Source organism: Tenrec ecaudatus, chromosome 1, assembly GCF_050624435.1.
Source record: "Tenrec ecaudatus isolate mTenEca1 chromosome 1, mTenEca1.hap1, whole genome shotgun sequence".
In the NCBI taxonomy this organism is placed as follows: Eukaryota; Metazoa; Chordata; class Mammalia; order Afrosoricida; family Tenrecidae; genus Tenrec; species Tenrec ecaudatus.
In genome coordinates, this window is record NC_134530.1 from 307,884,657 (window position 1) to 307,902,892 (window position 18,236).

The window sequence follows — 18,236 nt, forward strand, 5'->3', positions numbered from 1 at the left end:
TGTTACTGATTGTGAAGGGTTTTCAACCTTGGCTTTTATGTACTGAATGATCTTAAATATACCAATCAGCATGGGACTGGTATAATGCTTGACAACTGTGCTAACGGATAAGAACAGAAAATACAGAAATTAAAGCAGCAGAGTGATGGGTAGTTTTGTTGTGCCAACATGGCCAATGAACACATATGAGATTAGTTCAAGAGTGGAGAGATAAATGGCTCGGTAAGCCACACCTCTCTCTCTTGCTCTTGGATCATCGGACCAGTGTGTGGCTGCCTTGCTTGTTCTGTGCCTAAATTTGAAAGTTACACTACCTGTGGGATAACTAACCCAAGGACTGTGTCACTGGAACTTGAGGTTCCTTGAAGTCTTGCTTTGCTGTGCTACTGGAAGGTACATCTCTAGAACTGGGGACTGTTGGACCCTGTCATCTGGCTGACTGTTGGTGACCTGCCTTGCTGTTTGCTGCTTGTGGCTGGATAGCCTGAATTGCTCTATGGAGGACTACCTGATGGCCCTCAAGAGTACAAGGAGTCTCACAGGAGTGAGTTGTACTGAGCCATTTGTACTGCTTTATGGATTAATTAACTGTTTATTTCTTACGATATATATATATATATATGGAATTTTTTAAGTAAAAGGGAAGAACTTTATTGGAGCCCATATGGGAAACGCTAGAGGGGCCCTGCATACCCTACACTGTGACCCTATCTCCCAGAGTGACTCCCCTTAAGCCGAGACCCAAAGCACCAGAACTCACTGGGGTAAATATATATAAAATTATTGGTGTCGTGGTTTTGTTTTTCTAGAGAACCCGGTCTAAAACAAGCAGCAGACAAACAATTGGGCTTTGACAAAGGCCTGAAATATGTCAAATGGGAAGAAGATTCCCTTTTCAACAAATATTGCTAAAAAACTGGATATATAGTCTGTAAAAAAATGAGGCAAGATTATTACCTCACTCCCTACACAAGAACAAATTCAAGGTGGATCACCAACCTTGAGGTAAAATCCAAAAATATCAGGATCATCAATGAGAAAATTGGACAGAGCTAAGAACTTTAGCACAGGGAATCAATGGACTATGAGACATAAAGGAGGAAACACACCTGAAGAAGATAAAATAGATGAGTGGGACCTACTAAAGGCAAAACACTTGTGTACATTGACAGATTTCTTCAAGAGAGTAATATGAGAGCCCACTGACTGGGAAAAGATATGTAGTAATGTCATATCAGACAGAGAGCTTATTACTAAAATCTACAGAATTCTGCAACCTTTCAACAAGAAAGAAAAATGAAGAGCCCAGTGATGAGGTAGATGAAAGACATGAACAGAAGATTCACAAGGGAGGAAAATCTGAATGGCCAATAATCATAAGAGAGAATGTTCCTGATCAATAGCTAGCCCAGAAATGCAAATTAAAATAACTATGAGATACCACCTAAAACACAAAAAGATAGCCCAAGTTTTAAAATCATTTTATTTGGGGATCATACAATGCTTATCACAATCCATACGTACTTTCATTGTGTCTAGCATATTTGTACACTTGTTACCCTCATCATTCTCAAAACATTCGCTTTCTACTTGAGTCCTTGGTATCAGCAATTCATTTGCCCCCTCCATGTCTGCTGCCCACTCCCTTATGAACCATTGATAATTTAAAAATTATTGTTATTTTGTCATATCTTACACTGTCCAAGTCTCCCTTTGCCCACCTTTCTGCTGTCTGTCCTGCAGGGAGGAGGTTATATGTAGATCCTTGTAATCATTTCCCCCTTTCTACCTCACCTTCCCATTACCCTCTCAGTATCAACATTCTCACCACTCATCCTGAAGGGATCATCTGTCCTGGATCCCCTATGTTTACAGATCCTATCTCTACCAGTGTACATCCTATTGGTCTAGCCAGATTTATTATGTAGAATTGGGATCATAACAGTGGTGGGGGAAGACAGGAGGGTGCAGAGGGAGCATTTAAAAAGTAAAGGAAATTGTATGTTTCATTGGTGCTACACTGCACCCTGACTGGCTTGTCTCCTCCCCGTGAATCCTTGGTAAGTGGATGTCCAATTGCCTACAGATGGGCTTTGGGATCCCAATCTGCACACCCCCTCATTCACAATAATATCAATTTTTTGTTCTTTTATGCCTGATACCTAATCCCTTTGGCACCTCGTGGTCACACAGGCTGGTGTGCTTCTTCTTTGTGGCTTTGTTGCTTCTCAGCTAGATGGCTGCTTATTTTCCTTCAAGCCTTTAAGACCACAGACACTATATACTTTGATAGCCAGACACCGTCACATTTCTTCACCATATTTGCTTATGCACACATTTGTCTTCAGCTATTGTGTCAGGAAGGTGAGTGTCATGGAATGCCAATTTAATAGAACAGAGTGTTCTTGCATTGAGGTAGTACTTGAGTGGAGGCACAATGTCCATGTGCTACCTTAATACTAAACCTATAAATATATGCACATAGATCTACTTTCCCATTATCATCTATAAATATAGATACATATGTACATGCCTGTATTTAGACCTTTAAAAATGCCCTTTGCCTCCTAGTTCTTTCCTCCATTTCCTTTTACTTTCCTCTTGTCCCATGATCTTGCTCAGCCATCATTTGGGTTTCATTAATTCCTCTCAGTGACATTGCCCTTGATGAATCACTACCAGTCCTCTTACCCTCCTTGCCATTGATTTTTGGATCACTTGTTTTTCCCTTGCCCCTGGGTGGGTTAACACCACTTCCTTTCCCTCACCTTCCCCGAACCATTGGTACCATTGGTTTCTCAGCCAGGTTTTTATCCTGCCCATCTTATGTAGAAAGACCTGCAGAGATAAAAATATGCACACACACACAAAAAGGAAAGAGCAAAAATAAGCAGCAAAAGAAAAAAAAACAATAAAATCAAAAACACCAATGATAAAGAAAAGCCTGTAAATAGTTGAAAGTCTGTTTCTTGACCTTTAGGAGCGTTTTCTAGTCAAGTCTGATGGAGTGCCAAGCCCTGGCCCCAACGTTTATTTTTGGTACCCTGGGGACTTCATTGCTCTGTTCCCCTTGCTGTTCTGTTGCATGCCCATAGTGTTTCACCTCAGTGTGGTGGGGTCAGATCGGGCACAATTACCACACTGCGTTTCCAATGGTGTTCCCTGTAGGGCTACGGGTCAGTGTGGGATGTCCTGTCTAATAGTGGGGCTCACCATATGGTCCTCTCTGTGCATTGGCTACTCTAAGCAGGGATATCGTCCTCAAAGCTTGATGGGAAAGAATGTGCTCCACTCCCTCTTCTCCCCCTTCATTTGCGTCCATGTGCTCTGATCAGGCATGTCCGTCTCCCTCAGCTGTAGCTTCGATTCTCTCCTCTGTAGTAAATTCTTCTGAGGGGAGGAGCAGCTGTCTCTGTAATTTGGATTGGGGTGGGGCCCTCAGACCTCTCTACTGGTTCCCTGCTTCAGGCAGTATGTTGCATTCACATTTTGAACACCGTGTTGAAGTCTGCTCCCTCTTTCCTTGTGGAGATATAAACAATACTCTCCCCTTGGGCGGGTTAGTGCCCTGTTCCCCACTACCCATTTCTGTCTTTCTCTTTTTAAAATTGTTTTCCCCCAGCTTTTTTGTTGGCTACTATATGTATCCATGGATTTAGTCTGGCCCCTTCCATGCTAACTGGACCTAACCCAGGAATGTTTGCATATGGTATCTTTTTCCATATGCCTTTTGGCAATATTGTTGTCCATAAGTTTATTCCAGTGGACTTGTGCTATACTTGTCCTTTTGTGCTTGTCTTACTTCACTTAGCATCATTTCCCCCAGTTCTTCACATGTGGCAATATGCTTCATGCGTTCATCACTGCTTGAACTGTGCTGTGATGAACATGGGAGCACAGATGTCTGACCGTGGCTTGTTTCTTGCCTTTTCTGGTTATATGTCTAGTCGGGGGATTGCTGGGTTGTATGGTAGCTCAATTTCCATCAGTTTTAGATATTGCCAAATCGATTTCCATAATGACTGTACATACCTGCAGGTCCACCAGCAGTGGATAAGAGTTCCTATCTCACCATAGCCTCTCCAACACTTGTTGCTTTCTGATTTTTTTGGAATTGGACTGAAAGATAGCCCAATTAAAAAAAACAGAAAGGAAAAAATGTTCGAAGGGGAGTGGTGAGATAGAAACTCTCATTTATTTCTGATGGTCGTATAGATAGGATCTACCTTTGTAGAAAGTGATTTGGCAATACCTAAAATGGATGAAAATCGAGCAATCATATGACCCAGTCATTCCACTACAGGGCATATAACTAGAAGAAATAAGAAACAGGCCATAAACAATATTCTCCAATGTTCATCGTAGTGCAATTTAAAATTGCAACAACAACAACAACAAATATGGAAGCAGCCTAAATTCCATCAGTAGAAGAATGGATTTAAAAAAAAGAACTCTATTATATATTTATAAGAGAATATTTTGTATCCTTAAAAAATAGTGATAAAATATTTCATTTTGTGTAAAAAGTTGTGGGATGTTAGGCTGAGAAAATTTTGCCATGCACAGAAAGTCAGGGATAACAAGAGAGCACTAAGGTCCAAGCAACAGAATGGGAACAGGGGAAAGGCACATAAAAACACAAGTGCTCATTGTCTTTCCTTTCATATGGATAGACACTCTCCCAACACAGACAGCCTTGCACATCAGGGTAGATCTTGAAATGTTCTTTTTGATAATGAGTGCACCAGCACCATTCCTTCTGAATTTGTCAATCCTGGTATATTCTGATTGACAAAGGCTAAAACTAGTCCATTACAGCTCACTAAGGCCTAGAATATAAATCTGTATTTTTCATGCAGATATAGCTCACTTATTGAATATCACATATATGGTGCTTTTTTTCAAATAGAAGTTTTGAGGCAAATTTGCCTCAGGCTAGGCTATTGTTCATTTTCTCCACAGCCTTTGTTTGCTTCATGTCTCTGTCACATTGCAGTTTTGAATTTGTTTGTTTCTTTTACCAAACCATTTTATTAGACGTTAATACAGATATCATATCATTCCATAGTTCATTCACCTCAAGCCCTCCTGTATATTTGAAACCAAAATCACTTCGAAAAAATTCCTTTCCTCTCTGAACTCCTTGACATTTGCTGCCATTTAACCACACCTGTACCACCATTGTACCCCCACACCCCAGAAACCCGTATTCTTCTTGTTGTCCCTACAGGTTCATCACTCCTGGGTTTCATATACTGAGACACAGAAACATGTCTGACATAAATTTAAGAGAGTGACCCCCCCCCAAGAACCTAACACAACTGAGATAACAGAATACCAAACTTTAAGCAGTCCATTTCATTTTGATAACTTTCAATTTTACTGATGTATTCCTCCCACGTTCCAAATTCCAATTATTAATTGATGTGTGCAGGTGTTTTTTCTCATTTGGAATTGTGCCCCATCAGTAGTCTTGTATGCGTTATTGCATTCACATCAGGATGTTCAACTCTGCTTTGAGAAAACAGCTACTTGACAGTCACATTTTGAGTGCCTTCCAACCCAATGACACATTTTCAGGCACATTCTCGACAAGGTTATGCTTCTATTCATGAGGTTTCAACATCTACAATATTTTTGGAACTATCCATAAGCTTTTCAGTGGCCAATTCCTCCTAACTGGACAGTCTACTTCTTTGTATTTCCATAGATGGCAAAAACTAAAATTAGAGACAGAATAAGTATCATATTGTTTTACAGTGATAGAAATGTTGTTCAAGACTTAACAAAAACTTTATAAAATATAATGTTATATCTGTTAAATTCAAGATCGTTTACATTGAAACCAACAACACATCCATCAATATAATGTTCCGTCAAATTTTAGTCTCTAAAGACATCGTTGACTTTGATTAACCTTAGACATTGTTCCTTCAAATCTTTAAGCCTATCTTATGCTGTACCATGGGTTAATGTTTTCATAAGAGATTGTTCATTTTCAAAGACTTTACAAAAATTTTCTTTCATTCTACAAATTATCTACAGCAGATGTGGTTATAGCTAAAATAATCCCATTCAAAGCAGAAACTAATGCAATAGGACAAAATTTTATAACATCAACCAAATTCTTAAAATATCACAACCTACTATTAATTTTAAAATATATTTGATAATTATAAATTGATACTTCTAAAATGCAAAGAAAAACTAAACAATTTCATAGAAATATATTTATTTGTACATTATGAAGGCGCCTCTAAATTCAGTTATTAGCAGTTGTCCAGAAAAGAAGAAACACCTAATTACACCCATTACAAATATTTATTTGATCACTTCAAAGAATATATTTTAGACAAACTAAAAAATAATATGGTGGGGACTTATTTCATCTCACAGTGCTTTTATTATAAGACACTATTTGATATATTAATAAGCCAATCGGTATCAAATAAATCCACATGGAAGAACATGACAGCCAGTGTGATCCAAGGATTGTAACAAATATAATCCAAATTCCAGGGAGGGAATGCTATCAGAGCTTAAATTGTGAACACTGGTTTGCAGAAGATGATGGATACCAGTTGAAGGCCCAAACCTTTTGCAGCATCCACACATGGATCAAGGTGCGGTGATTTCCCTCTGATCCGTGCTGAGGGATGTGCACAGTCAGCTCACCAGACAGAGTGCAGTGTAAAGTTGATCATGGAAGAGGCAGTTGGGTTAAAATCAGTTGATCTCCCTTTTGACCCATTTGAAAACTGCTTCAGAGTTTGTTTGTTGGGGTTTTTTTCAGCCTGTGGACACCATGAAGGAAGCATTGCCAGTCACCAAAGATTGTAAATCATCAGATTCTGAAGTTGAAGGAGGTAATAGCATCAGAACCCAAACTGTGAGAATATGGTGGGCAGAAGTCCAGGGATGACAGTGGGACCACAAGACACATTGTGGGATTTACACAGGAGCCAAGTCCCCAAGACCCCGGTGATCCCCCTCCATCTACAATAGAGAGGAGCTGCAGTGAAGTGGTTACTAAGGAGAGTGCATTGGAGAGATGACTTTAGAGATGACTGTAGAAGATAAACCTGACTTGAACAGTTAAAACTTTGTCAGTTGACTTCCCCCCCTTTTATGAATGTTAGGCCTTATTTTCAGTATTTTGTTTTTGTTTGTTTGTATTGGGAATTATCTCAGATGTGTTATGTCATTGGGGGTCACCCTTTTGAATTTTTGTTATATGTTTTTCAGTTTATGAAATCCAGGATTGATGAACCTATTAGGTCAGTAAATAGAATAAGGGTTTCTAGGGGGTATTGTATTGGCTGGTGAGGAGGGGGTTGTCAGTTAAAAGTGAGCTGACGTCAAGGAGTTCAAGAAGAAAAAGTATATTTTGAAACTGTTTGTGGTAGCAATTGTATAATACTGCTTGATGGGATTGAACTCTGGAATGAAATGATATCTGAATTAACTCCCAATAGAATGGTTTTGAAAAGAAACACCACACAGTGAATGGCCCCAACTGTGAAGTTAAGAAAGCCCTGTGAAAGCAAGAGATAGCCAGCTCCGATTCCAGCCAAAGAGGTGGAAGCACTTCTGGAAACTTCAGAGGTGGCCGAGGAGGTGGCTTTGGTGGTAGTGACAATGTTGGTTGGGGTAGAAACTTCAGTGGATGTGGTGGCTGTGGTGGCAGCTCTGGCAGTGGGGGATATGGCAGCAATGGGGGTGGTAATAAAGGATGTCACAATGATGGAAGCCCTTAGGGAAGGTGGTGGAAGTTATAGTGATTTTGACAATTACAATCATCAATCTTCCAATTTTGTCCGATGAAGGGAGGAAACTATGGAGGCAGAAGCTCTGGCTAGGAGGTTGGTGGAAGTCAAAACTTTGCCAAACCATGAACCAGTAGCTATGACAGTGGCAGAAATTTCAATGACCAGCAAACAAAGCTTTGCAGGAAGCAGAGTCAGAGAAGTAACAGGGAAGCTAAGGTGACAACAGATTTGGGGACTCAGGCAAGCACAGTGGTGGCAGGGCCTTGCTGCTACAAAGAAGGCATGCTTTAGACATGCTCGTGTGTGTGGGTAAAAGAACTTGAACACCGTATTTGTGACTAATTCTTTAACAAGTTACTTTAGGTTCTGTTCTGTGGAAAGTGTAAAGAATTCCAACAATGGGTTTTGATGTTTTCTTCTTTTTTGCATCCATGCTGTCTATGGATGAATGTAATAGTATGATCATAACACTGAATAAATACCTTTTTTTTAACATGATGGGGAAGTACACATGGATTAAGCTTCTGGAGAATCCCTTTGATCATGGATCAGGGATGTGCGTAGCCTTGCTATCATGCAGAGTGCATTGGGAAGTGGATTATTGCAGATGAAATTAGGTTAAAATGTAGCACCTTAATATTTGTTCCCCCTTAGGACCTATTTTAAATTTAGTCTGGTTTTTCATAGTTTCTGCATTGCATTTAATCAAGGTTTTTATGTTTTACTTTGCTATTGTTGTTAGATTTTGGGTTTTAAAAAAATGTTTTCCTGTATGTGATATCAAGGATAGGCAAATCTATTGAGATAACAATAGGATGAATGGTTCTTTATGGGTATGGCCAGGAGCTTGGGGAGAAATGGGATGCTAATAACGATGAGTACAAGACTGAAGACAATGTTCTTTAACTGATTGTGGTGATGATTGTACACTTTTCTTGATGTAATTGCACAATTGATTTGTATGCTATGTGGATTATATGCCAAAAATGCTTTTAAATGAAAATTTTTTTTAAAAGTATTAAATTATATATCTTTGTTACTACAGTCTTAAAAATAAGTTCGAATGGCTAGTGGGGGTACCTAATATTATTGTAAATTAACCATATTTTACTTCTTTTAAAACCATTCTTTACTTTTTCTCTGTATAACAGAAATAAAAATAATGCAGCATGTGACCTGGTAAATAATAGTATAACCAGTCTTCTGGAAAAGAACATAGAAATAAACAAGAAGAAGAAGCAGTATATTGTATTTGCAGTTTATTTTCTCCTTGAAGAAGAGTAGGAAAATGGGGTTGACTGGATGCCCTCTGAGGTAGTTAGTTTATTGTGCCAACCTGGCCCCTAAACACACATGGGGCTAATTGACGGGTGGGGGGATAAATGGCTTGGTGAGCCTTGCCTTTCTAGTTCTTGGACATCTGGCTTTCTGATGGTCAGACCAGGGTGAGGCTGCCTTAGCCAGTTCTCTGCTTTAGCTGGCAAGGCTCACTTCTTGCAAGACCTCCTTGAGGAGAAGCTGCATGGACCCACCGGATACAGGCCTGGGTGCTGGAGCAGCCGTGTGGAGGCCTCTGCTAGCACTAAGATGCTTAAACATTCACTGGATTGATTTTCCTCCTGCAGTTGGCATCACTGTGTCTGTTTTGTGAGATGAAGGAGGATTGTGTGGATTGATGTTGGACATATGATTTAATGGGTTAATGTTGGACATGGCTTGGGCAGCACGTGGTTGGGATGTTTTCTTGATGCACACATAACCTTTATATAAAACTCTTGTACATGAGTTTCTGTAGATTTGTTTCTTTAAAATTCCCAGACTAATACAGCAGCTGACAATAGCAATTAATTACCTTGGTATCTGTAGTTAGGTACTTGTTTTTGTTTGGGCCCATCCATCCTCTTATACGATATTATACTTCCCATGAGAGTATGTATTTTGTTTCATTTCCTCCTATGTTTCTTATACTTCTTACATTGTGTGACAAATAATACAAGTTTAATACCTACGTCTAAATAACGGATTGGATGAATAAAAGCTAAATTATTACCCACAAGTCAATGTAGAACATAGATTCAAATGGTACAGCTTCCAACAATGAAAATAGCAATTGGCTTAGATTATCCATTTATTGCAGGAAATGGGATAAAAGATGTCTTAAAGGAAATAGATACAAGTGTGATCAGCCCTAGTGGTGTTGCTGGTGGAGTTTAAGCAAAAACTTTTTCCTGGAAATTTTCCTCAGAGCCAGCATCACCTCTTTGTTCCTCAGGGTGTATATCAGGGGATTCAGCACGGGGGTGACTGCGCTGTAGATGATGGCCACGATCCGGTCCTGCACCATGGAGGAGGCTGAGGCAGGCCGGCTGTAGGTGAAGCCCACAGGTCCATAGAAGAGGCATACAACCATAAAATGAGAGGCACAAGTGGACAGAGCCTTTTGAAGCACACTGCAGGACCGGTGCTTGAAGAGAAGGAAGCCAATAATATAAAAGTAGGAGAGAAGGGTTAGGAGGAAGGCCCCCATTGATACAATGCCTGCCATAATAGCAAGAAGCCATTGATGGGGTAGTGTGTTGTTGCAAGCAAGTTCTAAGAGAGGCTTGACATCACAGAAGAAATGATTCACTTTCTGAGAGTGACAAAAGTTGAGGCGCGCTGTCATGACTGAATGCATCAGGGCATAAAAGAAGCTGATCAGCCAAACTGCACCTACTAGCAGAAGACACACTTGCTGGTTCATGATGAGCATATAGCGCAGGGGGTAGCAGATGGCCACAAAACGGTCAAAAGCCATGATGGCTAATAAGATGGTCTCCGTGCTTCCCAGAAAATGGAAGAAATGGAGCTGAGCAATGCATCCTAGGAAAGAGATGGCTTTCCTAGAGGAGACAAGGTTCATGAGCACCTTGGGCAGAGTCACTGAAGAATAGCAAATATCCAGACAAGAAAGGTTTCCCAGAAAGAAGTACATAGGGGAGTGGAGTTTGGGCTCCAAGATGACAATCAGTAATATAGCCCCATTTCCAACCAAGTTTACCAGGTAAATCATAAAGAAAAGCACAAAAAAGAAAGGTTGCCACTCTTGTGTGCTGGTCAGACCAAGTAAAAGAAACTCCTGCACTATAGTGGCATTAGCCATGGCTGTGGGAAGCTAATGCAATTATAACCAGTTGATTTGGTGGGAATTTAAATGTACACTGCAGGGGTTAAGTAAAGAAAATGCGTCATGTGGAAGGATTTAGAGATGAGGGGTGGTGCAGTGCTTAAAGGTTTGACTGTTAACCAAAGACTAATAGGTCAAACACTACAGGCTCTGGGGATGTGGCAGTCTGCATCCATAAAGATTTACAGCCTTGAGAACCCTATGGGGAAATTCTACTAACCGGCAGCAAGTGTGGCTTTCTTTGGTGGAGATGGACTTGCAGGGAATGATTTTACCAGTTTGCACTAAATTTTCTTAGGATCAAATGGGGAAGACTGATATACATGTTAAATGCTTAACCAACAAAATGAATTAGATCAACAAAAGCAGCATATTATAATAAATCACAGATGTAAAGAACGTGAAGTCATAACTTTACATCTGACACTCAAATTAGGGGTCTAGACCATTGTTTTAAATATTTAAAATTTTTAATAAATTTTCCTTTAAGAAAAAAAACCCAGGATAATAGTTGTTCAACTCACTAAATTCTATGATCTGGCAGGATCATCGATCTAGTCTGGCAGTAATTTCCCCCACTTCTTCTAAAATGCATAAAGCAACAAAAGAGTGACACAAAAACCTGACAGCTTAATCCTCAAGGTTCACTGAATCACAAGTTGAAATGAAAATAAAAGCATAATCCAGGATTCATAAGATAGCACATGAGAGTGGAGTGGACTGTTGGTGTTACTAGGAAAACTCTGAGTGTTGTTTGACTCTAACATTAGGAGGGCCAAACGTTAAACAAAACAAAACCTTCCACACACGTGCAAAAAATTCCCCAACTGTTAACCCCAGTGGAAATTTCTACAGGGGAAAATTTTCAAGGCATTACCAATACAAAGGGGCAAAGAAAAAATATGCATAGTACGAAACCAGAGAAGGATCAAAGCATTGTCCTTTGTGAAAGGAAAGAATGATTCCTGTACCAAAAAGAGAGCAAGTATACTTCATGAGCTGACGAAATAGAAGAATTACCCCTAAAATCCCCACCCACCAACACTAATGTTTCTCTGCTAATAATCAGTTCTAAACTAACTGTCACCAAGTCAGTGCTAACTCATATTGGAATCCAATACCCCTGTGGGTTTATGAGACTGTAACTGTAACAGAGTGTAGAAAGCCTGCATTTTCTTCCACAGAGGGGTTGGTGGTTTTGAATTGCTAACCTTGCAGTTAGCAGCTCAGCATATACCCATTTGGACCATAATCAATTCAGAACATCATGCGTCAATGTAAGAGTCCAACAAAAGAACCTCATGGGTTGACAGAAATATGTCAACTTTATAATCCTAGTAATTGAGGAATAAGCCAAAAACTTAGTTATGGATCTAGTAACCGAGATCAACACAACTGACAAAATTGACTAATAACATATATAGAACTCAAAACCCTCAAAGAAAACAGTTTACATTATGTTCAAATGTACATTGAACATTTGCAAAGCCAAGTATATACTGGTGCTTTTATACAGCTACAAAATGTTCACAAAGTAAAAATCAAGATAGAAATATTTTGAGAGAATTAGAAAACAATAAAGAAAACATATCTAGACACTTCGTTAGTGTTTGAAACTAAAAAAAATCACTCCTAAATAATTAATGTGCCAAATGAAAAATCAAAATACAAAGTAAGAAATAATTTAAGCAGAATAACAATGAAGACCACGCCTACCCTCCCTCACTTTCATCGAGTCAATGCCAACTCATAGCCAGCCCATGGGACAGGGTAGAACAGCTCCTGTGAGTTTCCCAAAGTTTTCACTGGAGTAGAAACTCTCTTCTTTCTCCTGAAACAATGAAGATAAGACATATCAAAGTTTTGTCACAAAAATTATAAGCAGAAAAAAAGCATTTACCTTAAATTCATATTTGAGTAAATAAATATGTCAAAATGAATAAATTATTCTCTCATTGAATGATCTTAATAAATATATAAGTGAATATGAGTAAATATACCAGAAATTCAAAGTTTAAAAGTAGAAAGAATGAAATAATAAAACAATATCATTTATTAAAGATAGAACCAACATGCAATAGGAAAAAATAATATAAAGGAAAAGCATAAGTGATCACTTCATCAATTCTTGCAGATTGCTAAAGGAAAACACAGATGAAGAAAAGGGAAATAGAGAGAAATTCAAAGTAACAACAAGAAAAACCATCTACAGGTTTTGTCAATATTATGAACAATTTTATGCCCATACATTTGAAAATGCAGGTGACTATTGAATATGTACATTGTAGTAATCCGTGATCACTACTGTAGAATTAGACAAAGTGACACAATAAGAAAAATGTTTAGCGAAATCAAGATGGAATCTCCAAAATGTCCAGGTCAACCACAGGAAGGCAGTAAAAGATACCCAGAAACACAAGGCCCAGAAGAAACAAGCAAAAAACAGTAAAGGGCCAGGTTTATGCTCTAATGTGTCAGTAATCACCATAAAAGTTGATGAGTTTAAAAGAAAGCATGGTCCAACAATATGATGTTTACAAGAAACTCGCTTAAAAGTTAATAATCTAGCAAGTTAAACATGTAAGAGTGAAAAAAGCCATAGCATGCAAATATTATGAGCATGTAATACAATAATTGCTCTCAAATGAAAGAGAATGACCAAGGATCAAGAAGGAATTTGTATGATAACAAAATAATCAAATCACCTGGGAAACATAGTAATCCTAAATGCAGCAAAGAGTAAGCCCTCAAAACACACAAACCAAAAGCCTATAGAACTAAAGTGAGAAATCATCAAATTCACCATTATAGCTTAGGTCTCAATACGCATTTTTCAAAGACTGTAAGAGCTGATGTTCCACAGAAAATCTCTAAGAATATTACTCTGAACATCACAAATGGGAGCGCATTAAAAATTCATGAAAAATAACTATAGGATATTTTGTAAGCTTTTTGAAGCACAGTCACGTATGAGGAAAGTCATAATGTATTGATATAATATCACAGAAACCTTTATTAAATAAAACTATCAAAATAGGAACTGTTGCTTCTCAACGTATCCCCCATCTAGGTCTATACATTTCTGAAGAAGTTGTTCCCGTTTCTGAATTTTTTGGAAGAATTCTGTGCTCTCTATTTACAACACATCCACAGTACAGTTTGGCATACTCAGGGAACTCAAATTGTGTCCCTTTTAAATGCCTTTGGCTTGGAGAACAAAACATAAGTCGAAGGGAGAATGAATGGGATTATAGTGTGTATGCTGGAAGGTTCCCAGTCAAGGTCTCACAGGGCGGCCCTTGATATCCACAAAGGATGGGTAGGCACATAATCCTGATTTGGAGACAAGTGGGGGAAGGGCTCAGCACTTTGCTAGTATTTTTCTCACCAGTGTAGCTTTCTGTTTTCTCTAGCATTCTTTATAACATGACTCATGGTTGTCCTGTGTCCTTTGGGGAAATCTACAATATAATCCTTTTGGAAGTTCACAAACACCATCGACATAAACAACACTCTAAGCTCACCTCTCTGCCTTGAGTTTAATTGGCTCAGCAGATCACGTAGGAAGCTTCTGTTTCATTGGACATTTTAATTTTATTTTTTTTATCAAGCATTCCAGTGAGACTAAGAAGTCTACTGAGAAAATTGATCTGAAGTCACATATTCAACATTTTATAACATGTTTTTTCTGGACTAAACCCATCCTTGTCCGAGAACCAAAGTGGTAATATATTTTACTTCTCCTTGTAGGTCACTTAGACAACAGTCACCAGTAAAGCCATAGAACAAACCCACTCACTTTAATGAATTGAAACCACACACAGTAGGTTATCTAATCATAATAGAATGAAACTCTATATCAAATCGATTAGAAACTAGAGGCAAATCCTGCGAGTGGTGTGTGTGCATGTAATGCGTGCTTTTGGATGAAAATGAAAGGGCAATGTCTCAAAAGAGGGAGGATGCAGTGAAAGCAGTAATATGAGGAAACGCAAGACACTAATGCGCACATACCACTGAGCCATGGTGGCATAGTGAACCATGCACCGAGCTGCTAGCTCAGTCATTTGAACCGCATGATGCATAGAGTTGCTATGACGGGGACTCAATCCAGGGGCAGTGGGTTTTTGTTGAATGATTATATTATGAATAAGGAACAATCTCAACATAATAATACAGATTCCTGTCTCAAGAAGTTAAAAAAGGGGTGAAAAATAAAACCCAAGAACGTTGAATGTGCAAATGTTCTTTAAACAATTGATGTATGGATGGATTGTGATAAGAGTTGCATGAGCCCCTAATAAAATAATGAACAAAAAAAAGTTGAAGGGAGAAAATAATGAAACCAAAGACGTAAATTAGTGGAAGAAAACGCAGAAGTCATTATTAGGCTCACACAAATATGCTTAATTGATTTTTGACAAAGGTCCAAAAGCAATTTAATAGAGAACAGATTTTATATTTAACAAATGGTAGTAGGTGAATTGGACATTTTTATTCAAAAGTAAATAAATAACCAAACAAACCTTTACCTTAGCCTCATATCTTATTTTTTAATGGAGCAAGAACATTAATGTATAGCATAAAACAGAAAATTAGAAAAAGGGGAAGAAAGTCATCACAATTTAGGGTAGTTAAAATGTTCTTAGATTTGACACTTTAAGCACAATCCATTAAAAAAAGAATAATGATTGGATCTCAGCATAATAAAAATGCTTTTGCTCTGCAAAATTCCCTGTGAAGAAAGTGAAAAGATAAGCTATAGAATAGTAAAAAATTTCAAGTCATGTGACAAAGGACCAATATCTAGAATATAAAAAGATCTCTTAAAAAAATCTCTTAGAAAATGATTATGTGAAATCAGAAGACATTTCACAGAAAAGAATATAACTAATGGCAAATAAGCACATGGAAAGAGACTTAACATTATTATTTATCAGGGAAATGCAAATTAAAATCACAAGAAAGTATCACAAACATTTATCAGAATGGTCAACATAAATGATAGAACAACACTGCAGTGAAGTAGAAAGCGAACATAAGAATTGTTGATGATTTCAATGTTTCCCATTTATATGGAAGGCAAGTTTCCAGTAGCTATTAAAATTGAAGTTATTTAAACGTTTTGAATTATGTGCAGATATACTTCTACATCTATTTATCATCCCATTTGTTTCATGATTGTAGAATATTAGATGGAATCTTAATATCAGAAGTAGAAGACTAGAAAAATTGTATCTATGAACTGGAATAACGTGCAGCTTTAATATACACCTGAGAGAAGTGCACAAATTATTAGTATTATTTTCTGTATTTCACTGCGCAACCTGCTTCAATGCCTTAAGCCCACCAGTTAAAGCAGGAAATAATTCGGGGTGCGAGTTTGCTTTGGCATGGCACACTGTGAGAGGCCCACGGGATCAGAACTGTCACAAATCCAAACCCATGCACCAAGTGCACAAACTATAGAGAGTATATGGGTAGATAGATGATAGATGATAGTGCAATAGGTAGATAAAAAATTGAACATTTTGACATGAAAAAATTGTAGCTACTCTGCATGTTTCCTGCATTGACTAACATTGAAATTCCCTGTTTACTGTTTACCTATTATAAAAACTACTCTCATTAAGTCTTACTTATCATTTTTAAACATTCAGCTCTATAATTCATCTACACAGCCCCCTGAATACAATGCTGTTCTCATAAAGGACATTTACAAGTTTGCCAGCGAGCACAGCAACATGAGAAGCAAGCAGTGTGTATTTTTAGATTAAGCACATGGTTTTCAGTGTTAAAGATTCAATTGTTTCAGCAATTCATTTTGGATTGGGCTGTGCTCCGTGACATTAATGATTTACAGTGATTAATCGGCATTAGTAGACAGTATTTAGAATTTAAGTAAGATTTAAAAGTTATGATTGATGAAGGAAAATAGTTGCATGAATATGGATATAGGCGAGATATTCTGTTGAATTGGCGATGTTGGAGAAAATAAAATTAATTTTGGCAAACAGAAACATAATTGAAAACACTGTAACTGAAGCACACATCAAAAATTTTTGTGTGCCTGCATGTGAAACTGCATAAGTAAATATTTTCGCTACAGTTGTGATATTTTTCTTCTTCTTCTACCTGGATACTGGAGCTGTGCCTCTTCTAATAAGGGCAACACAACTGCAATGTTATGTGAGTTTCTAACACTAGATGTAATCCAACATCCTATCTACTACTCAAAGTAGAGACAGCTCCTTTTATGCACGTTAATTTTGACATACATTAAAAGATTACTCGATGATGCACCCTTTCACCATTTCCTTCTTTTTGTAACCTATTTTCTTTCCAACACACATATACACATAACCACAGACACACATAATCATACATCCAATTACCACACGCATCTAGTCTTCACCACACAGAGAGCCTACCCTGGAGGAAACAACAACAATAAAACTGATGTTAGAAAAATAGTTAATGAAATCCAGTTTTTCCAGCTACAGATTTGTGGCTTGAGGCCGCTTGTGTTACCAACCTACAATTTCCAGAACCTGAATTAAAAGATGTTATTTTCCACTTATTCCCACAATTAATTTGCCTTAAATTTCTTTGTCCATACTGACCTTGGAATGAATATATAATTTGGCTCACAAAGGATATATGAAAAGCAGAAATTTAGTATATTTGTTGTCCCCTTAAATATCATGGAGAGTACCTGTTGACTCAATCTTTGTATTTAACATCTATTAAAGACAGCAGATATCGCATTTTATTCTGGCCAGACAGGAAAAAATAATGCACGCTTAATCCTCTGTCAACTTCCCTTAATGGCATCCTGGGAATTTATGTCTTGGGATCTTCTCTCCTAGGCCTTATTCACTCCACATCCCTCTTCCCATAAGCCCAATTTATTTCCCTTCCTAGGGGTGTTTATGTGGCATGATATTTATATTTTAAAATAATGATTTTGATAACAGCTTTTGAGAACAAAAGACTAAGAAAATACAAAAGAAGAAGAAGACACGGCTCCTATTCTTGGGACGCCTACCATCTAGAAAAATACAAAAGGTTTCATCAGGCAAAGCAATCAAATGTAATCCAAAACCAATTATCACTCCATTGTACACTCTCCGGAAAATGAATGATTTGGTCAATTAAATGGTCAGACATTGAAAACTGCACAGTGAAGATGAACGAGGTTAACTTATATGGAAGGACTCAGTGTTTATGTAGTCTCTAAAATTCTGAGAAGCAGCTTTATGGAGCCTGTCAAAATAATGCAAGGATTCTGTTACTTACAC

At 38.0% G+C, this 18,236-nt stretch overlaps 1 protein-coding gene and 1 non-coding gene across 2 annotated transcripts; both read right to left on the minus strand.

Moving 5' to 3' along the window:
• Positions 1–9,957: 9,957 nt before the first annotated feature.
• LOC142437564 (olfactory receptor 12D3-like) lies at positions 9,958–10,911 on the minus strand. The gene has a single exon (XM_075540675.1). It carries the CDS (start codon positions 10,909–10,911, stop codon positions 9,958–9,960), a length of 954 nt encoding a protein of 317 aa, XP_075396790.1.
• A 5,340-nt stretch (positions 10,912–16,251) lies between these two features.
• Positions 16,252–16,384, minus strand: LOC142437752 (small nucleolar RNA SNORA42/SNORA80 family). Its single transcript, XR_012782275.1, has one exon. It is a non-coding gene; the product is annotated as a small nucleolar RNA SNORA42/SNORA80 family (small nucleolar RNA).
• Positions 16,385–18,236: the final 1,852 nt, after the last annotated feature.

Coding starts and splice junctions, on each gene's coding strand:
- LOC142437564 (XM_075540675.1), bottom strand. CDS start 10,911: ATGGCTAATGCCACTATAGTGCAGGAGTTTCTTTTACTTGGTCTGACC.